Here is a 23357-nt window from a genome sequence, read left to right on the forward strand (position 1 = left end):
TCCATGGAACGCGGAAGTGCAGTGGTCTATGGGTGACGCGCCAGCGACACTTGTCGTTTAGGGATGTCAACAACATGTCAGAGGTTCCAAGTGAAACAGAAGAGAACACCTGTTCGGTGGACAAAACAGAGGAGGACGAAAAAGAATCGTCCTACAATATCGTGTCTGTTGTATCTCAGCTAGCCGATGACAATTTAACATTTGTGCGGGTAGGAATGTTCTCGTGTAACGTTACTACTATCATTGAATGGTATTTGACGGATGGGGACTGATCCCCTGTTCCAGTGTCTTCTGTCACTGTTTTGAATGTGACCCTCTATCGGCTCTGGTGGAATTAGCCTTCTCTGACATTCTTTACTCTAAACCTCTGTTGTTCTCTTGTCTCTCACGCAGAATATCAGCACTGGGCTTGCAGTGGTTGGTGTTATTGTAATAGCAAGGAGTATCCGTTTGGTAAGCCACTTCAGTGTATACATATAGCTGTTATAGGCAACCATAGTAAAGGTATAGTAGTCAGACTCGACAACAAGCATTCAAAGTTCAGATTCAGATTTATTTGCCATATGCAAGTACAATGGGATTCTTACTCTCCGTTTGCTCCACAGCATAAAGAAATAAAAAGCAACAATTAACAGAATAAAAAAGCCATATAAAAGGTATTTATATACAATAAACAGCAGGTATTTATATACAAGGTGGCCTAACATCCCCTTTGCAGTTTTAGGTCTTTCCTTTTATTTAGATTATTTTGCTACCTAGATGAGTCTTTGTAAGCATGGGCCAGCAATGCAACAAGACAAGGCAGCACTTGTGTCATTTACTGCATTTTCTCTTGCATCGCCGGGGACAGTTTTTGTCACTCAATTGTCTCATTCATTCATTCATTCATTCATTCCACCTCCTCAGATCACCAGGTTTGGAGCTGTGTCTGAGATCCCTGCTCGTTTTATTGAGAGGAATGTCAGCCTTCGTGGGAGAGTCCACACGATCACAGAGAAAGGCCTGCAAGTGGAACACATCCCTATCATGTACCTCCCCGTTCTCTCCCCACTGCTTTCAAAACGTAAGGGGGGACATTATATGTCCTGCACGTTAAATCACGCACATTTTTTATATTTTTCTTCACAGAACAGGGATATATATATATAGATACTTTATTGATCCCCTTGGGGGAATTCAGGTATCCAATAGCTCTCATCGGTTGGCAAACTTTAAAATAGACAGACATAAATGGACACACATTCAAATGAGTCGACCACTGTGGTGGACAAACAATAAAATCAGTACTTAAGTTAAAAATTAAAAATTAAAAAAAAGTAGCAGCAGTCAAATAGATACATTTAAGGTTTCAATAAATATTGCAAATGCAGTCCAACATCAAGACACCTGCCAGTTATGAATGAAATATTTTTTTTAATTTTCGAACAAGTATAAAATAATAAATAAATAAAAAATACTGTTAATTTGACAAAAAAAGACAACAAAAAGAGAAACATCAAACAAATCATAGTTTACCCTGTTCGAAAAAGGAGTAGGAAGAAGTATACACTTTTAAAAATGCCTACCCCTTTTTAACTATTCATCACAATTGTATTCTATTGTTAATTATATGTATAAACGCTGTAGCTCTATATACAATCCAATACATTTATATAAATATACATATAAATATATATATACTAAATAAATACCATACATGATTTCGTAAAAGTTTTATTTACATCTTACACATACTGCCAGTTACACATGCTCAGTTGACAGCCATGTTAAAGTGTACAACACAGAACACTGTGTTCACAGCAGACATTTTCACGTGTCATGCAGTAGACGGGTAAACACAGCTGTAACTACCAATGTTAATAATTGGTCCATTCCACTCTCTGTGCCAGTGAGCCAGCATGTGTGATACCAGGGCATGTGCAGACCCAATATTAAGGTTATTAATTACGTCTGTGTTCACCTATCTATGACACATACAATTTTGCTGTCCCATCACAGTTAGGACAGCCGAAACCCGACCAATTTTTCGCCGCGACTAAAGACACTTCTTCAATCCATATCTGAAATGAAAAAAAAATAATAATAATAATACTTTATATATATTAGGGGTGGGAATCACCAGAGACCTCACAATACGATACTATCACGATACTTGCGTCACGATGCGATAGTATCGCGATATATTTAGTATTGCGATACTATCGTATCGTGACGCAATTATCGCTGCGTATTGCGGAAACATTTAATTTATTACCTTTTTTCAACTGCAAAGTAAAACTTTGTCAACATGTTTTATCTAATAAAATAAAGTTCAGTCTGTTCATCTCACTTCAATCATTTATATTGCAGAACATGGTATTTTCTCAAGCAGACAGATGTAAACACTGTAATCTGTGTTGCATGTACCTGACAAACTGAACTGTTTGTATTACAGTCATATTCCAACTTAACTGAATGCACATGTGTGTGTGTGTGTGTGTGTGTGTGTGTGTGGACTACTGTACTATTACAGGTATTGAAATGAACAATGCAACTTCCTTATACAAATAAAAAAAATATGAATAATTAAATATCGATACTTAGCGTCCCTGTATCGATACAGTATCACCACGCAAAGTATCGCGATACTACTACGTATAGATCCCCCCCCCCCCACCCCTAATATATATATATACACCATTCACACTGTCTTTTACTATCATGTACTTTTCCACTAAATATTCTTCCTTGCCTATATGACCAGCTAATATACTAATATGTCTTGACTACTATGCACTCCAGAGTCCAGACTGTAGCACCAAAGTTTCAACACTGTTTGATGAACATTGTTACTCAGCTGAAAGAGTTGTACCCTTCCTGCTGACTTGTTGTACAGAACCTGTAAGTCACTTTGGATAAAAGTGTTCACCTAAATGACAAAAATGTAAATGTGATGTATTAGGCAATATCACACTTGCGGTGGTGGTGCTGTTACACTGGATATTAGCATGGCTGTGAATCAGTGCGAAAAATAATCACAGCTGTTCAGTACAACAGCACAATCTTGAGTGTGATATTGCATTTATACAACTAACATTTATTAGTTAACACTACAGTCATAAGCGACAACAGATTATGTTTTTTCGTTTGTTTATTTGATCTGCAACCGGATTGGGACTCGACTGCAACACACAAACATTTTCCTGCACACTAGTTTGCTACATTGTGTAAATTTGTTACATTTGTTACAATCTAAGATAGATAACGACGCTAATGTAATTTAACAGTTATTTAGAGCATCGTAAGGCGGAGTGATAGTGTATAGTTAAAAGTCCCAGTGCTGTTATACTCTATATCATTTCATTTCAACCTTTATTTAAAATCGTAAGCATCTGAGGTTTCCCTCATTTACAGAAATGACGATTGTACAGTACATAATAAAAACAATATTCAAAGAAATTTAAACACCAAAATAAAAAACCTTTCAAAATTATTAAAAAATATCAACTAAAACAGTTACAGGTCTGAAATCATACGTTTAAACATTCCAAGGGAAGGGAGAACCTCCAATTTCAGTGTGAGTTGAAGGACATTCCATGAGTTAGAGGCATCAAAGGAAAAGGCTGACTTCCCTAGCTCAGAACAAATTTGAGGAACCCTAAGAACCATCCAGTCATTCGATCGAGTTGAATAGGTTCCAATATTCCAATCTAACAGTGAGGAGATATAAACAGGTTGTTTACCAATAAGGGCTTTAAAAATAAATAAATACCAGTGTTTGTTGCGCCTTTCTGCAAGAGAAGGCCAACCCACCCTATCATAAAGGACACAATGGTGAGTATCATATCTGTCACCAGTTATAAATCTGATAGCTGAGTGATATGCAGAATCCAGAGGTTTAAGAGTTGATGCCGCAGCATGCCTATAAATTACATCACCATAGTCCAAAACTGATAAGAAGACTGATTCAACAATTATTTTTCTCTCTATACAAGAGCCACTGACAGTAGATATCCTCACATCATCAACGTTAATATTCCTTGCTCTTGAAAACAACATACATTTTGTCTTACTAGCATTAAGAACCAGCACTCATGGAATGCCTCTTGTCCAATCAAATGACTTGGTCGGAACTAACGGTTGTACATTACGGAGTCCACTTCAAGGCTACTGGAGGCAATATCTCCAGACTGTGGCTGCCAATGATAGCAGTATATTAAATCATACATACACACACACACACCCCAATATTTTCAAAACATAAGGGAAAACAAAACATCCTGGATGTGAAAACAGTAACACACACACACACACACACACACACACACACACACACACACACACACACACACACACACACACACACACACACACACCTACACACACACACACCTACACACACACACACACACACCTACACACACACACACACACACACACACACACACACACACACACACACACACACACACACACACACACACACACACACCTACACACACACCTACACACACATACGCACACACACACACACACACACACACACATACACACACACACACACACACACACACACACACACACACACACACACACACACACACACACACACACACACACACACACACACACACACACACACAGGAACACATTTCTATCAGAGGAAGGTTATGGCTTCAACCTTATTGATGATTAGATATTGCTGTAATCCCATTTACTCACATGTGTTGGTGTATGAGGAAGGTCATTGTAAACTAAAATAGAGTATATTTGAATTATCAGCACATGCAATATTTTATTCTGTTTTAATTTGTTCTCATGACAGAGAGAGAGAGAGCTCTATAAGCTTGTTATTCACAGTAAGCTAGCGGCGTTATTAAGTTACACCACTTGCCATGCTAGTAAACCAGATTAGGCCACAGTTTTACAGAGCGCTCTCTCAGCACTAGGATGGGAGAATTCACATATGAGGCTATTCTCTCTATCCAGTTAGAAGTATTAGCTTTGTCCTGTTTGACCTCCGACCTACAGGTCACCGTGTCTGTCTTCTGCACGACGATAGCCTAGTAGTCCCCGGTGGTGTTTATATTTTGTGGTAGTTCGTTTTGCTTGATTACTTATTCTATATGCTTGTAATTTAGTCCATGAAAAGTTCTCTCAATGTCGGAGTAGTAGTGACATACATACATACATAACATAATTACGTCAATTAAACGTAAAACCAGAGAGGATGTACTTGGAACTGTGCACAGTGCTGATGCACATAACATCAGCCTCGCCAAAGTACCGCTAATCACAGTAGATTACCTCTGCAGTATAATGGTTTGTAATTATACGACAATTACCAATACATGAGTGCAGTCTGAAAGGTTTTCTTCAAAGTATGTGTTTGTACATAATACATAGTAATACAATATAATAATAACTTTATTTGTTCTGAATATCTGAAATGAAAGAAGAAGACAAGATAAACTAACCTTCTTACTGTCTTCTACTATCATGCACTCTTCCACTAAATAATCTTCCTTGTTTATATTACTACCTACTATACTAATATGTCTCTACTACTGTGCACTCAACACTGCAGCACCCATGAACATTGTTACTCAGCTGATAGAGTTGTACCCTTCCTGCTGACTTGTCGTACAGAGCTTGTAAGTCGCTTCGGATAAAAGCGTTCAGCTAAATGACTAAATGTAAAATGTAAATACAAAAGAACAGGAGAATGGAAGAAGGAAAGCCCTGTCTGGTTTCTACAGCGTTGGCATTCTTTTCACTTTTTCATAAAGCACAGCTATAGCCTTCATGGGAATTATCTGCATGCCTCAAACACTTTTTTTCTTCTTCTTCTTCTTCTTCTTCTTCTTCTTCTTCTTCTTCTTCTTCTTCTTCTTCTTCTTCTTCTTCTTCTTCTTCTTCTTCTTCTTCTTCTTCTTCTTCTTCTTCTTCTTCTTCTTCTTCTTCTTCTTCTTCTTCTTCTTCTTCTTCTTCTTCTTCTTCTTCTTCTTCTTCAGACAAGAAGATAGATACCAATTTCCTCACTGTGCGTTCAGTAGAAAGCTATCCGGCTGCAAGCTAGCCTAGCTTATTACAAATTAATGGAAGCGGATACGGACCGCTAGCCTACTAGCTTAAAACTCCAGGAGAGGTGTTTTTGGCCAACAGCTAGGCTAATGGTCCGTATCCACTTCCATTCATTTGTACTAAGCTAGGCTAGTCCCATAATGTTAGCTTGTTCCTTTAATATTTCATGCCTACCTACCTACCATACAGTGAGCTCCGTGTATGTGGCTCCATCTTACATTGGATAGCCAATGATAAAGAGGGTATGAAGTTAAAATACAGACTCAGCTTTAATTTGAGGTTAATTCAACCATATGACAACCAAGCAACGTGTATTAGTTGAGCAAACCAGCCTCAAATGAACATACTCCTGCACGCTTGGGCCAAAAGATCAAACGACATGTTGCTGTCCAAGTATTAATGGTGTTCAGTTTTCTCTTGCGTCTAAATGACTACACCCTGACCATGCAAGGGAAGATGAAAGGTAGTGTATAGATCCCATAGCCGGGAACGACATGTACATTGGCAGAGAGACGTGACTTGAATTGGCATCTGTTTCTGTATACGGCCATTATTGGCGATGCACCCTATCACCTCATTGCTGGATTGGAGCTCTGGACCTTATCATACACGCTTGTGATTGGCTTATACACTTAAGGTTCCTAGAGTTTGCACTGAATTAGGAAAATCTGCTTTTAGCTTAACTGTGCCCCAGAAACATGGAATGTTTTGCAATGCACTTTAAAACAGCATAATATTGGTTAATAGCAAACCACTTCTCCACAGTCTGCAGTTGTTTTTAATTATTTTAAATGTTTAATTGATTGGCTTTCTGTCTCTATATTGTTTTATTCTTTTTGTATTTATCATGTTTTGTATTTCTCGACATCATTGTAAATAAGAGCTTGCTCTCAACGATCCTTCGAGATACACTTGTTTTTTTAGTGAATTAACATTCATTTAAAATTTTTAAGTAAAGGGAGTGGTAAAGTTAAATTAATTTAATAAAGTTAAAACATTTCAGGTGAAAACCACAAGTTACGGCTCAGCATCTAGGTCAAAAAGTGACAATCGCCATGGAAACGCTCCTCCGGGCTACGGGATCTACTTAACGAGATGAAACCTAACAGGATGAGGCTCTTCTGGCCACGTGTTGTTTCCCCTGTAGTCCACATGAACCGCTTCCACAGGTGTCTGTTTTACACATAGACATAATATAAAGGCTAGATGACTCACCCGCGCTGCTGGCCAATGGAGACCGACGTTGCCACATGGTGGCCATCTTGCCACAGGCAGCACACCCACTCATAACATGAATGTCTATGGTGCATGTATATACTATTGAAATAGCCTTGCTCAATTCTCAACCAATTTTCAAACGGGTTGGTTTGTTATAAACGTCAGAGATGTAGGCAGCATACTGCATACTTAAAAATTAACTTTCATATGAAAATAATTTCAACATGCCCAAGCATCAACATGAATCATAGCCACGTGAATACCGTTTGTAATAAACCAAACCGTTTGAAAATCGGTTGAAAATGTACCAAGCTATGGTTATTTCAATAGTACATGCACCATAGACATTCATGTTATGAGTGGGCGTGTGCTGCCTGTAACAAGATGGCCGCCGGTGAATTACGCTGGAGACTCCGCCTTGCACCATCTAGTTATATATATCTATGGTTCTCCACAGGTGGGAGCGCTTCCTCGCTGGCGGTGTGTCTGGCAGGGGTGGAGCCGACCCCGGAGGGGAGGGTGTGGCTGGAGGATCACCTGGCCCCCGCCCAACTAGTCTGGTTGAAACTCATCAGCCGAGACGAGGATATACTTCACTGTCTGGTGTCTCACATTAAGGTCAGGCTTATTTAATGCAGGGCTGGGGGAGAGAGGCGTTATTTTTTTTCGTAGCCGCAGTTTGCGGAGACGCTCTCTGATTGGCCACTGACTTTTCTGGTCATGTGACATGTGCGCCCAATCGTGTGACGCCTGTTTCTTTCACCGGTTAAGCTTAGGCACTCTTTCGAAGTTGGTTAAGGTTAGAGTTTGTCTTAAGAGCATGGCGATAGAACACCAGCCCTGATTCCAAACTCTAACCTTAACCAACTTCGAAAGAGTCGCCTAAGCTTAACCAGTGATAAACTAGGCGTTAGGTAGTTTGCATGCTGTTCGAGGCGGAAATGGGCAAAGACACAGCTCGTCACGCGATTGGGCGCACATGTCACATGACAAGAAACCTCAGTGGCCAATCAGCGAGCGTCTCCGCAAACTGCAGCTACGAAAAAAAATAACGCAGGAGAGAGAGACGGTAACTATGGTTACATGGAGATGGCGACTGGGTTATGTGGGTGACTGTTTACATGCAAAGGGGTATGTGTAGATAGCTATTCACATGTCTGCATGTATACTGTTTCTTTTGGTCATGCGGTTTGTTTTTCTCTTCTTTTATGCTAATTGATTACCTAAAAGTAAATTAATGGGGACATTTACATTTGCAGTTAGTCATTTAGCTGACGCTTTTATGCAAAGCGACTTACAAGTTCTGTATAACAGGTCAGCAGGAAGGGTACAACTCTTTCAGCTGAGTAACAATGTTCGTCAAACAGTGTTGAACTTGGGTGCTGCAGTCTTGAGTGCATAGTATTAGAGACATATTAGCATAGTAGGTAGTAATATAGGCAAGGAAGATTATTTAGTAGCAAAGTGCATGATAGTAAAAGACAGTACGAAGGTTCGGTTATTTTTATTTTATTTCTTTTCACTTCAGGTATTGATTGAAGAAGTGTGTTTTAAGTCGACGGTTGAAAATTGGTCGGGTTTCGGCTGTCCTAACTGGTGGGAAGTTCGTTCCACCATTGTGGGGCCAGGACAGAGAATAGCCGGCTTCTCTTTGATGAGTTGGATTGGAGAGCAAGTGGTCTTTGTGTGGCACACGCTTAACCTTGAAGGGGGAATGGAAACACTAGGAATAATTCAAAATGTATTCATATTTTCAAGTCAAATAATCATGTCATGATAAAAACAGTTTTTCAAACAAAAACATACATTTTTGATGTAGCCCACTTTTTTTAAAATTTATCTTTGACTATAAAATTTATCTTTGACTAGATTTTTCTCCATAAAAGTATAAGAACCAAACCCTTACCTCACTGGAAAACATCATGTCCCACCTGAATCTAAAATAGAGATTTTTTTGTGTGTGATCATTGATTTTCTTTGACTTACACCTCCTATCCATGAGGCTGCCGTGTCTTTGTTGTTAAGGTCACAGCATCGCTGGAGTGATGACTTCTAGCAGTTCACTATATGCATTACTCCAATGATGCTATGTATCCATGACAACAAAAACATAAAATTAGGCCACTTCAAAATCACATTTTCTTTGTTTATTTGACTTGCCAATATAAATGTATTTAGAATTATCCCTTTGATTTCTAGTGTTTCAATTTCTCTTTAAAGACCCAATCTTTAATTTATTAGACCATATGAATGACGGATGACTGACCACTGCTCTACCTGGCTAAATCTTTAATTTATTAGACCATATGAATGCAGGATGACTGACCACTGCTCTACCTGGCTAAATCTTTAATTTATTAGACCATATGAATGCAGGATGACTGACCACCGCTCTACCTGGCTAAATCTTTAATTTATTAGACCATATGAATGCAGGATGACTGACCACCACTCTACCATGGCTAAATCTTTAATTTATTAGAAAATATGAATGCAGGATGACAGGGTACAGGCAGGGTAGTAGAAATTACAATAAAATATAGAGTCAGAGCAGAGGTACAAGATAAAATATGAATACAAAAAAATAATGGTGAGACAGGCGAGGTGAGACATATATACTCTCAATAATAATAATAATAATAACAACACAATGTGCAGGGTTCAGTAGTTAACACTTTCTCTGCCACGCTTATGTACATCCTTATACCATCCTCTGCCAGCTCTATTTGTCTATGGAGAAGTTCCCCTTCTTTGCAGGGCTATAACTTTTTAAATTGTATTGCTAAATTGACATTACTATGGCCCATTCAACGTCAATTATCTATTGTTCAGGATGTAGGAACGTTATACTTTTTCATTCACATATTCATACTAAAATACGGTCTAAAGTATAAATATGTTTTTATCGTTTTCTGCAGCATTCTGCAGAACGTGATTTATAGCCCTAAATGCATTATATTGATGATCAAATACAGTTTGATAGCGATCGGCGCCAGATAAAAAATTTCAAATGGACGTGCTTCTAGAAGTTACTACTTATCATCTGATGTTGACCGGATGGGGGGGGGGGGTCGTTTATAATTCCGTGGCCAATGTTAGATGATTGATGTAGTGTCGGTGATATGATCATTAGAGCAGTTTGTATCGAACACGGTAAAAATAAACGCTGAAACTTACCCCAGTCTCCTCGGGCCGCTGGGCGATGAGCGTGGAGCAAACAGATTCCTATTATGGGATGTTGAAATATGCGATCCATCTCCAGGTTGTATAATAGTATATACGTCCAAATCATGTTGTTTATCGAGTTATTGGTAACGGATCGCTATCCATTGTGTCGAGCTCGAGTCCCGGGACCTATAGCGAGTGGTCGGACCGAATTTGGATGAGCACCAGTTTCCGTTTCCGGTTTGGGCGATCTGCCGATCGGCCACCAGATGGCGCTCTTGAACCGTTGGAGAGTTGAGAGGGGATCAACAGTAGATCTCAAGCCTCCGCGGGAGAAATATGATTGCGATCACAGATTTTTTTTTACGGCGTCATTGGCAGAATTAGCATGGCGGGGAATGACGTGTAAGGTGTCCTATGCGATTAAAGTGTTAAAAACCTAACAGTTCTTCAACCATTATCTGATTTTTTAAATATATATATTAAGGCTGTCGAAGTTAACGCGGTATTAACGTGCTATCGCCCGATTCTATTAACGCCACTCTTTTTTTTAACTCACGATTGACTTTTAAGAATTATTTTAATTTTATTTTTACTATTTTTAAATTTTTTACTAGACTTCACTCAGCTTTCCCACCCCTAACACTGCCAATTGTGTTAGTATGAACGACCAGCCAAGCTGGTAGCAATGCCGAGAGCTGGGCTCGAACCCAGCATCTCCTGCACTAGTGGCGAGCGCCTTGCCCACTGCGCCACTTAGCCGCCCCTCTTTTAAGTTATTTTGTGCATCACTCTGTTTTGAATTTGATGCAAATTTGCAATGCATGAGGGTCATCCTTTTGTGTTAAATGGCTGCATAAACAAGCATTTGTTGACTCGCATGTTGATAAGAGTATTAAAACTTGGAACTTGAAAAATATCTGTTTAAGGTAGAAAAAAATGCGATTAATCGTGAGTTAACTATGGACAATCATGCGATTAATCGAGTTAAATATTTTAATCGATTGACAGCACTAATATATATATATAACCCTAACTAACCTTACTGCCATGCACTTGTCCTAATAAACTAACCTACACTGTAGCAATCAACACTTTGATGAACATTGTTACTCAGCTGATAGAGTTGTGCCCTTCCTGATGACTTGTGGTACAGAACTTGTAAGTTGCTTTGGATAAAAGTGTCAGCTAAATGACTGAATGTAATGTACCAGTTCTCACATTCTTCAGCTGTTGGCTAGGTCAGTCCTTGCCCACAGTTGTGGAGCCTGATGGCTACTGGCACAAAGGACTGGCCTAGGCGATTTGTGATGTGTCAGGGGGGGGGGGGGGGGGTTAGTATATGGCTGAACGTGCTCCTCATCTTGGCTAGCTCCTCCAGGATAGCGTCCAGCTTCGTTCTCATCTTCCTCTCTGCAACCACCTCTAGATTGTCCAGATCGACTCCCACTACGGAGCTAGCCTTCCTCACCGGCTTGTTCAGTTTGTTAGTGTCTCATGAGTGAAATGTCACCCCTCCCCAGCACATGTAATGGGAAATATTAAAGGACAAAACGATGAGCCGTTTACAAATCATTCCGAGTCATTATTTATAATAGACACGTTTATTTTACCGTGGCCACAATGAAAGTTCAGTTTACAGTCAGAGATGGTGAAAAAGAGGACACTGGCAGTGGTTACTACAGACTGGTAACGACTGCAGCAGCCTAGTGCAGCACACGTCAAAGGACCTGAGTCTCCTCAGGAAGAACAAGAAGAACAGGCATCTATGCAGGGTTTCACTTTATTTTGAGCTTTCCGTCTATCTTTAGGTTAGATTAGATTAGATTAGATTAGATTCAAATATATTGTCATCATACAGCACAAGTACAGTACAACAAAAATAAGTTTGGCATCCAACCAGAGTGCAATTGTAGCAGTAATGTGCAACAGAAATATACAATGTACAGGTTATTAAACTGGGTACAAAATATACAAATTAGTACTACTGAGTGTAGTGCTAATAAGATGTATGTACAGAGTTGTAGTATAATATGTACAGTGATACAGGTATAAAGACAGCAGCATAACTAGTAAGAGTAGGATACGTACAGATATAGTAAAGGATTATGTGCAGGTAAGTACAGACGGGTGTGGACGGATATATATGCAGTGAGAATAAATATGGTATATACAGCATTATTGTACATGCTATCATACAGGGCTATGGGTTACATGCATGTGTATAAGTAGTATATAGAGGGGTTATATGCAGGTATATTCAGACAAATATGGATATATATATATATATGCGCTAAATATAAAAATAAACATTTACATATGCGGTATATACAGCACTGTTGTTCATGCTATCAGTACTATCAGACCTTCATCAGACAATAATGGACAGGCAGGTGAATATAACCAATCCCATTCTGGTCATTGGCAGTATTTAATACACCTGTGCACCACCCTGGTGGTAGAAGCTCCGCCTCTCGGGTGCTGCTACATTAACCCTTTCACTACCACACTATATAGAACAGGGGTTCTCAAACTCTTTTATACCACAACCCCATTTTATTTAGGATTTTCTTTGGCGACCCCACACCATTGTGTAATTTCAACATGGAATTAAGGAATATCAAAATAAAAGCACACGTTGTTGAACTTGATCATGCATATTTATTAGATAATGTAATTACAGCACTATGTTATCAATACACATTTATAAAACGAGGCATATTTAGCCAAATTATGTTGCCAGAACATTAAAAAATATATATTTTTATTTGCCAATGCCCACAACCCCACTTTGGGTCGCGACCCGTAGTTTGAGAACCGCTGATAGAAGGTTAACCTTTTCACTACCACACTAGTGGTGTGGTAGTGAAAGGTTAACCTTTTGTAGTGTGGTAGTGAAAGCATTAACCCTTTGTAGTATGATAGTGAAAGGTTAACCTTCTGTATTGTGGTAGTGAAAGTATTATAATAAATAATAATAAACTTTATTTGTATAGCATCTTTCATACAAGAATTGCAGCTCAAATTACTTCACAGCAAAAAAAAAAAAAAAAAAAGGACAGGCCTAAAATGAGCACACATTTAGATGGCAGCAATATAGACAGCAATATAGACAAAGTCAAGGTAAGGCATAGAATATTAAATCATAGTTTTTCATATTAGGATTTAATAGGCCTCTTTGTTTACGGTTTGATGATCACTGATACACATAAATAGACAGTAATAAAAGAGTAAAATAGAATAGACAGAGTAAAATAGTGCAGTGCAATAAAAAAAATGCTCATCTACAGTACAGCAATCAGTGTTGATGCAATGAGTCGAAGCGGCACAGTGCATAAGAGGTAGTAAGAAATAGTTATACAATTAGCATAGAACTGACACATGAATATGACAGTAAGTGCATACAAATAGGCAGAATAAAAATAGTGCAGCTACTCATGATATGTTCACTGATATCCAAAATACACAGATAATTTGTGTCATTAAAATTATAAAAAATATTAACTGCATAAAATGATCCAAAATATTAACAATAATCAGTGTCGATTCAACGAGTCTAGCGGCAGAGTGCATCAAAAGGCCGAGGTGCAGAGGTAGTATGAAATAGGCTTAAAATGAGCATAGAACTGACACATGAAATTGACAGGAAGTGCAAAATACAAAAGTACATTTAAAGAGGCCTCCCTGATATCTCATTTAAATGCCTGAGCAAAGAGATTTTAAGCGGTCTTTTGAAAATATTTAGCGAGTTGGTTTCCCTGATGTTTTTGGGCAGTTTGTTCCACAGTTTTGGGGCGTAGTTGACACAAAGGCGTTCTTGCTGGCAATGTAGCTAGGTCCCTGTTTAGTCCCTGTCCCTTTGTATAGTGTGGAAGTGGAAGTGTTAACGATAGGTTATGTAGATAACCTAGTTATATTAGTATTGGCTAAGCGTCCCGCTCTGAGCCTTACGAGATACTCCTATCTCCTGTGATACCTAATGTATCTCCCACGAACAAAAACACATGCACCCCACCTGTATGGGGCCCCGCCCCTTATGGTGGCACCGCCCCTATATAACCATGACCCTGGTCATGAAACACCCTTCCTCGCCAAAACCCGTCCCAGGAAAAGATCCCTCAAGAGGGAACTCAGGGCGCGCAGAGCGGGACGCTTAGCCAATACTAATATAACTAGGTTATCTACATAACCTATCGTTATATTTCGTATTGCATCGCGTCCCGCTCTGAGCCTTACGAGATAATGGGGAAGAGCGGGCGCGAGACCCGACAGATGTACCCCCTGAGGACCCGTAAGCCCACATCAAGGGGTGCGGGGAGCCCTGTCACCCCATCCTTCCTAACGAAGGGGGGGCGCAGTCAACTCCACCTGAATGCGAACAAGAGGGAGCCAGAACCCCTTGAACACACCGTACAGGCGGAACCACGTGTGACTCAACACACTGCGGCCCATACCCATACACTCCTGCTACCCGACCAAAGGACGGGAAGCAGGAAAGGCCACAGACCCCAGAACCGCCTGGGAGACAGAACCCCCGGTCATGTCCATGAGGAAAAACCTTACAAAGGAGCCCGGGGAGGACCATGAAGCTGCAGCACAGATGGCCTCCACCGAGGCCCCACCCAGGAGAGCGGCAGAGGCAGCCACCCCACGAGTGGAGTGCGCCCTGACGCCCCCAGGGGGATCCTGCCCAGCCAACGTGTAGCAGAGGGTAACACCCTCGCACAACCAATGGGACAGGCGCTGCTCCGACAGTGCCTTACCAGCACGAGCCCCACCGTAACAGACAAAAAGCTGGTCGGTAACCCTGAAATCCTGAGTACGGCTGAGGTAAATCCCCAAGCACGGACTGGACATGACAGGTGAAGGCCCGCATCTAACTCACCAGTGTGAGGAGGAGGACGAAACGCCTGAACCACAATATCCCGGGAGCGGAAGGAACTCCGGATATTCTTAGGCACGAAAGCAGGATTAGGTCGCAGAGTGACACCGCAATCGGTCCGAAAAGACAGGCACTCTGGACGTACCGAGAGAGCACAGAGCTCACCTACGCGTTTAGCGGAAGTGACAGCCAGAAGGAACGCGGTCCTGAAGGACAGCTGTCCCAACGGCGCCCGCTCGAGCGGCTCAAACGGGGCCAAGGACAACCGACCGAGGACCAATTGAAGATCCCAAGTCGGAGCCAAGGAGCGTTGCACCGGCTTAGCGCGTCGAGCGCCAAGCAGGAAACGCTTCACAAGAGGGTGGCTGAACAAGACATCCCCTCAAACCCCTCATGATAGGAGGATATAGCTGCTGCATATACCCTCACCGTCGAAGCCGACAGTCTATCAAGGAGAGACTGGAGGTAACTAAGGACAGCATCCAGGGGGCAGGAGACTGAGTCCCGGCCCCCCGCCTTACACCACACTTGGAACATACGTCATCTGCCCGCGTAAGCGCGACAGTGGAGGGAGCATGCGCATTCCAGATGGTAACACCATCAGGATCAAGAACCTGCGCCCCTCAACGTACCCGTCCCAACAACTGACCTAACAGATGTATGGGGAAGAATCCCTGGCGGCACGGCATCGGTCCCAGACCTGCCTGGCCATGTCCAGACGCAATCCTCACCCGTCAGGATGAGGGCCGCCCCGCGACAGTACACCTGCACCCACATTCTCCCTGCCGGGGATGTGGGGAGCCCTTAGGCCGCGCAGATGGAGGACGCCCATAGCCAGCCGCCCGCCGCCTGGTGCAGACAGGGGGAGCGTACTCCTCCCTGTCTGTCGATACACGACACTGACGTCGTATCGTCCGTCCTGATCAACACCATTTGTGGACCAGAAGGACCGCTTTCAACACCAACACATTGAACGTAGCGCAGACCGGGCAGCATGGTTTGCCAGCTGCCCCCTACTGCGTTGGCCCGACGCATCACCAGCGAGGGAGGCGTCGGTGAAAACGCGACGTGAGACAGCGCCGTAACCGTCCTAGGACGGAACCTCCCGAGCGTGTTGACAACACGCTCTGAGATGGATGCCCATAGCCCTCCAACCGTTGACTGGGAAGAGGAATACTCTACATCCAGTCTACAGCAACCCCAGGCTGGTAGAGACCTGCCTGGTACGAGACCTGACGATCCACCTTGACCGCGAAGGACCAGAACGTCATCAGGGCAGAACACTCCGTAACCCCGGATGACGCAGAGGCCCCAGTGCGGCCTCCACGCACTTGGTGAAGATGCGGGGAGCCAGAGAAAACCGAACGGCAGCCTCTGGTACTCATACGCTAACCCTGCAAAGGAAGCGTAGGTAAGCCCTAGGATGGAAGATCGGGGATGCGCATACGCATCCTACAGGTCTATGGAGGAGAACCAGACCCCCACCTGACAGTGTTCAACAGGTAGGAGACGATCCAAAAAATGCTGAACCTTCCCATGGGACAGGTCCAGCCTGGGTCTTACACCCCTCCCTCCCGACTTCTCGGGCAGAGAACACCGGGAGGAGAACGCCACGACGATGGCTTGCTTCGTCCACAGAGATTGGATCTCGTCGACCAGAGCTGTCCCTGCTGGAGACCCCGACAACAGGGTCTGTACCAAACCTGAAAACGGGTGGGGTTGTGTAAACACAAGTCCCCGCCTCACCATTCTCTCCATCTACCTCGACATATGGTACTGCCGTAGTCATATGTGACGACACTCCCAACGCACCCGCCGTCACGTGGCGCAGGTCCGCCAGGAACTGTAGATAGTTGGCCCGGTCCCCCCCGCTGTGCGAAGACAACCCTGGAATCGTGCGAGGAGCGCGTTCCGTGTCGGAACACCTGACCCTGACACCACCCACGAGGCAATCGCACCCAAGGGGGAACCCCGACAGAAAAGGGCCTGTCTGATACGGGGGGCTTCCGATCAAAAAAGCCCCCCCACTGAACACCCCTCCAGAACATGCTGAAGGAGTTGTTCTGCAGCCGGACATGCAAGGTGTAAGGCCCCCATGGGTTCCTACACACCGTAGCCCTGCAGTGATATCACTACCACCCCAAACCATGTGAGCTGCGACCACTTGCCAATATTCCAGGAGTGGGAGCACCAACATGATACCTGGCCTGGCGAAGGCGAGGCCGGGGAAGCCCGCACTGTGTGCCTCAAAAGGTTTCGAGCCCCCCTGCTGACAACACTTAAGTTGACAGACGTAACACCAGGCTCAACCAACACAGTTCAAGGTGTGGGAGCCGCTTGACAGCACAACATTCTCACGGACAGACCCAGGCTCAGCCATCAACTGGGTGTCAGCCCCTGTCTCCATGAGAAGCGAAGAATGGGGCCGCATACGCTTCAAGAAGGTTCGCGGCCCGCAGCCAAAGGAACACACCCAGAGCCCCGCTTCTGAGGGTAACAGAAAGCGGACTGAGCGGGGAGCGGGCTGCTCGCGGCAAAATGACGACGGAGTGGTTTACCAACACCGAAATCACCCAAAATGGCCGATCCCTCGGCCGCCAAGACTGTCGGCCTCGCGATACCCTGTCGATTCTCCAACCAGGGCACCACTGGCGGGGGAAACATGGCCGCCTGTCGAGGGCCCCGTCATCGCCGCTGACGAGGCCGTGCTCTCTCTTCTTCTGGCTGCGCGGTGTGAGGCGGTGTAGGGCCTAGGACAATACCGCCCGCGCTCCAGCAGAAGACCAAAATCCCCTGCGGAGAGGGGAACCCTGAGCGGTTATAGCTTGCGGCTGGGTCAAAGCTAATAACGTCAACAACCTTGCGCGATGTGTCGACGTCGGCCGGCCCTCAAGGCCCCTCCACCAGACACCATTTCTTTAATAGAAAAAACACCAATTCGAACACAGTTCTAATCGTTGCCAATTCCATACCGTGGCGGTACAAGCCTTAACAGCCCACCAGCCACTCGCCAGGCCGACCCATGGTGTCGGCCGGGCGGGGCATTGTTTCAATATATCAAAAACAAAGGACTGACGTTAACATGGAGCACCAGTGGTGATTGCAAACAGCACCCTCCACTGTGGTGTGGACCATGAAAAGGTTAAATGAATAAAAGAGCTAAACCACAAAAACTGTAGAATGAGCAAACCCATACACACAAAGTTTAAGGGGAGACGGACCAGACCCGTCTTCATTCAAAATATTCACAACAGAACACCAGCCCTAGTTTAGCCCATTTACCAAAAAAGGTAAACAAAGCCCCCCCCCCGCACTACTCCCCCAGTATACCGATTGACCGTCAGTATGAATGGTTTGAGAGGAGAGAAAGCTGTAGCAAGACAGACCTTCTCATAGCAGAGTGACAAAATGAAACAATAGCCCCCTACACAGGGCCGCCCCAGGAGATGGGGGGCCTCGCGTCTAAAAACGCACAGGGCCTCACATTTCTCCCAAGCGGCCCTGCCCTTATACTACTGCAGCCTAACGCCAGGCAATGTGGAACCCAAGACAACAATTGCCTGTGCACAGACACGCAACATGTTTACCATGTCGGCTGGACCCATAGCCCCACTACCCGACGCCAACCCAGATGGGAACACCGTTCAACAAACCCCGCCGGAACACAAGGTAATACCTGGCTAGAACCTAGCCACGACCTACCCCGTTGTCAACCCATTTACCCGAAAAAGGTAAATAGAACTCAAAACCCCACAACAGCTACCGACTGACCTTCATTGATGAACCGGGCAAGAGGCGGGAGAGTGACAACATCTCACGGCGGAGACATTAAAACAGCATAGCAATTAGCAGTAGTGATAGCATGCGGCAGTAGCGATAGCATGTTAGCATAGCTTTAGATGTTTTAGCAGCACGCCCAAGACAGCTTGGAAACCGTTCCCTGCAGAGAACGTTCACCAAACCATCTTGCCCCTGGCGCCAACACACAACAAGGTTGTGTTAACAACACAAACCAGCATTACTAACACTAATACCCATGCCTGAAGACACAGGGCCTACCTGAGTACAAGCTGGCCCGACAGCCAGCCTTGTACAGCTGAACCTCGATGTGCAGTCATCAAACGAGGAACATCACAGGCCCGTCGTGTCGCCGAAAACATGCGTCGAAGATGCCAGGGGCCAGCAACCTCCGGTAAGCTTCCAACATTATTAATCTTCCTTAATCTTTTCATTCCGCTAGCTCGTATGGTGCACGCATCCAATACGCTGGGACGAAAATAGAGGAAGGGTGTTTCATGACCAGGGTCATGGTTATATAGGGGCGGTGCCACCATAAGGGGCGGGGCCCCATACAGGTGGGGTGCATGTGTTTTTGTTCGTGGGAGATACATTAGGTATCACAGGAGATAGGAGTATCTCGTAAGGCTCAGAGCGGGACGCGATGCAATACGAAATATAACCCTTTGTCGTGTGGTAGTGAAAGTGTTAACCGTTTGTAGTGTGGTAGTGAAAGTGTTAACCCTTTGCCGTGTGGTAGTGGCCGTGTTAACCCTTTGTCGTGTGGTAGTGAAAGGGTTAAGCAGGTCCAAAACAGACTCTGTCTAAAAGATGGAAAACTCCTGATTTTAGTTTAAGGACAAAGGATCAGTGAGCACAAGACCTCCATCTGATGGTAATCCATCATTCAGTGGTGGAAAGTATCTAAGTATTTAAGTACTGTACTTAAGTACAATTTCGAGTTACTTGTACTTTATGTGAGTATTTTCATTTTAGGGAACTTTATACTTTTACTCCACTACATTTCACGGGAAATATTGTACGGTTTTACTCCACTACATTTATCTGAACCCATCAGTTACTAGTTTTCTTTGAAGAAAAGGATTTTGCATAGAAAACATAATATATACAAAATGAATATGAAGATTATATACTTTCACATTTGAAGCCTGTCAACTTCAAGAGGACGTAATCAGAGCAGCATAACTGGACCACATACCACTTTAACATAACCTATAGTGGTCAGTGGATACACAAACGTCTTATAGAATGTGTACTTTTACTTTAGATACTTAAGTAAACATTCAATAGCAAATACTTACTTACTTAAATACTTCTCTACTTTTACTTACGTAGAATTTGAATGGAGGACTTTTTCTTTGACCAGAGTACTCATTTATCTGAGTATTTCTACTTTTACTTAAGTAAAGCAAGGAACTGTGTACTTCTTCCACCACTGCCGTGCCGTCAATGAATCTTCACATCCGTATCTTCTCTCTACGATTCCAGGGCATTGAACACATTGAATTGCCAGGAGGTGGGGGGGGGGGGGGGGGGGGGGTTTGAGAAAGATGTGCCAATGGTTGCTGGTTCTCAGCTGTATATGTTCGCTACACTTTGTTTACTTCATATCACAGCTGGGCAAAAGGACAACATTTACTTTATATGACCTGAAACATAAAATCCAAGCCAATGGTTATTTGTCAAACACGGAGTTGTCTGTTTACCAGCCTTGTCTGTTTACTGGGGACTGACCTCTTGATTAGACGTACGTACATTCTTTTTAATCTTAAGTCACATTCTATTCGTCGTGGCAGAACAGACAGACAGGGTAAGTGTTTGACAGATAAGTGGCCTGGATTGAATGTTTAGGTCATATGAAATGCTTCTGAGTAAGTCCAAACAAATTACATGACATACCGTCGAAGTGTTTATATCGTGGGTCACCGGGCAGCTTGTGTCTGCGGCGGCAACAGCTTGTGTCTGTGTGAAAAACAAAAGTTGCGTTTGCTTTCTTAGTGTCTGTGATACTTGATATGATAATGAAGAGTCTCATGTATGATGGTCATTTGAACATTCACATTCACATAGACGCTTTAAACACTTTTTAATACTACACCATGTTTTATCTATTTATTTCTAAAAGGTTTTCACTACATCTCTACCTCATTTTTGCATTTGTTGCATTTTGTACTTTCGTTTTGTATATTGTATATTTTGTATAGTGTTTGGTCTTTATTCTTTTAACTTTTTACTGTATCAAGCACAATCTCAGGAGGCTATCATACAGAACCAAGCATTAAAACAAAACTTGAACTTGAAACTTGAACCATACTCCCTGCCTGTTCTCCTCCCTCTCCACCAGGGGTCAGTGTGGAGCCGGTGTGTGAACGAGGAGCTGCTCTGGCAGGGCCTGGCGAGGACCGTGCCCATATGTGGACTTGCCCCCGGCTCACCTCTCTACTGGCGTCTTCACAAACGGCTGCTCAAGGCAGAGGGCAAAGCTGAGAAGAAGGGGCGGGGCCTGTGGAAAGAGGACAGCCCGTTGGAAGGGACCTTAAAGCCAAAGGACAACATGATAGTCCGATTTGTCCGAAGGCTATTTAAAAGGACTTGACTGGTTGAATCATGAATTAATTCATGAATTAATTAAGTGACTATCATGGACCTGGACATTACGTACCACTGGATAAACCCAGGAGAGTAAAGAGAGGTTTGTCAAGCCCCCCCCCCCCCCCATACATCAGACTGGCAATAAGTCAATCAAATTCACAAACAACTCTGGGAATAAACAGGGATTATTATGTTTGTTCATAAACTACAACTTTAGGACAAAACACACAAATATAAATCACCCCGAAGACCATCGAGGCCCAGAAATGACCTCTTAGTTTTAGGTCACTTGGAGATTAATAAGCGTAATATTAAATGTCCAGGTAACCTTTCACAATGGTAAATGGACTGCATTTATTTAGCGCATTTATTTAGCGCTTTTATCCAAAGCGCTTTACAAAGTATGCCTCACCCATTCACGGCGGAGGCGACCATGCAAGGTGCCAACCTGCTCGTCGGGAGCAATTAGGGGGTTAAGTGTCTTGCTCGAGGACACTTCGACACACTGCCGGGAGGAGCCAGAGCCGGAATCGAACCGGGAACCTTCCGATTTACCAGACGACTGCTGACGAACGCACATTGTGCGGCCAGTTTTTGGAAAGTAATTGCTTGACATACAGTAACGTCTCAAACAATGTAAGCATTCTGCTGTTTTCATGCAGGCCAAATACAATAGCCATCAATAGGAACATGTGTTTTCACCAAAAAGTAGTTCTGGCTGCGAGAAAAGTATGCGGATGTGCTGGTGTATGGAAACTAAATATTATATTTGTATATATATATATTTTAATTACTGGCCCAGATCCACTGTCAAGTGTATGGATGGACAGAGGACTTATACACACATTCCAGAAGTTAGTCAATAATAAAACACAAGATACTTGTTCCACAAGGATAAGTACTCAATGAAGAAACTTAAACCCATTGCCAAAGGAAACTCTTAACTAAATGCCTATACATAATTAATAATAATAATAATAATGGATTGGATTTATATAGCGCTTTTCTCTGACTCAGAGCGCTTCACAGAGTCCATTATTCGTTCATACACAGTCATCCCGGTGGTGGTAAGCTACAATTGCAGCCAGAGCTGCCCTGAGGCAGACTCACGGAAGCGTGGCGAATAATCATCGCCTACGGCCCCTCCGACCACCACCAACATTCATTCACATGCATACACATTCATACGAGGCAAGTAGGTTAAGTGTCTTGCCCAAGGACACAACGGCAATGGGATGGACATGGGCTTGAGCGGGATTCGAACCACCAACCATTCGATCATTGGACGCTCCGCTCTACCCCTGAGCCACGCCGCCCCACAATTATTAATTGTTAATTATTATACTATGGAACTACACACTAAGCGTGGCCCATAATGGCCCCCAAACAGCATTGCCAACTTCAACAGACACTCGCCTCATTGACGTGACCTCCAGGTGTTAACAATACTGATGCTACATACCCCACCAAATGGCTCACAATGGCCACTGAGAACCAAACGTGTAGATAGAATAGAATAGAAAACTTTATTGCCATTTCAACACATGGTTGATTGGGATTTGTCTTGGTGCCACATACAGTACAGACATTATAAAAACATACAATATAAAAACACAAGAATACATGCAATACAATCCCC

General features: G+C 43.3%; 2 protein-coding genes across 2 annotated transcripts in view; both read left to right on the plus strand.

Annotated features, from left to right (window-relative positions):
* Positions 1 to 74: 74 nt before the first annotated feature.
* On the plus strand, positions 75 to 23310 carry c18h3orf33 (c18h3orf33 homolog (H. sapiens); the record flags this gene model as incomplete). Its single annotated transcript, XM_084311086.1, has 5 exons — positions 75 to 209; positions 394 to 453; positions 907 to 1063; positions 7739 to 7899; positions 21471 to 23310. 5 exons carry the CDS (start codon positions 75 to 77, stop codon positions 21720 to 21722), a joined length of 765 nt encoding a protein of 254 aa, XP_084167212.1. The 3' UTR covers positions 21723 to 23310.
* LOC311225697 (1-phosphatidylinositol 4,5-bisphosphate phosphodiesterase eta-1-like) overlaps positions 21768 to 23357 on the plus strand; it is a gene marked incomplete at both ends in the record, with an annotated part of 154140 nt that continues 152550 nt past the window's right edge. Inside the window, one exon of the mRNA XM_084311094.1 lies at positions 21768 to 21808. Within this exon, the coding sequence (XP_084167220.1) occupies positions 21768 to 21808 (41 nt within the window). The remainder of the gene's footprint in view (positions 21809 to 23357) is intronic.

Source organism: Notolepis coatsorum (assembly GCF_963971535.1).
Source record: "Notolepis coatsorum genome assembly, chromosome: 1".
Lineage (NCBI taxonomy): Eukaryota > Metazoa > Chordata > Actinopteri > Aulopiformes > Paralepididae > Notolepis > Notolepis coatsorum.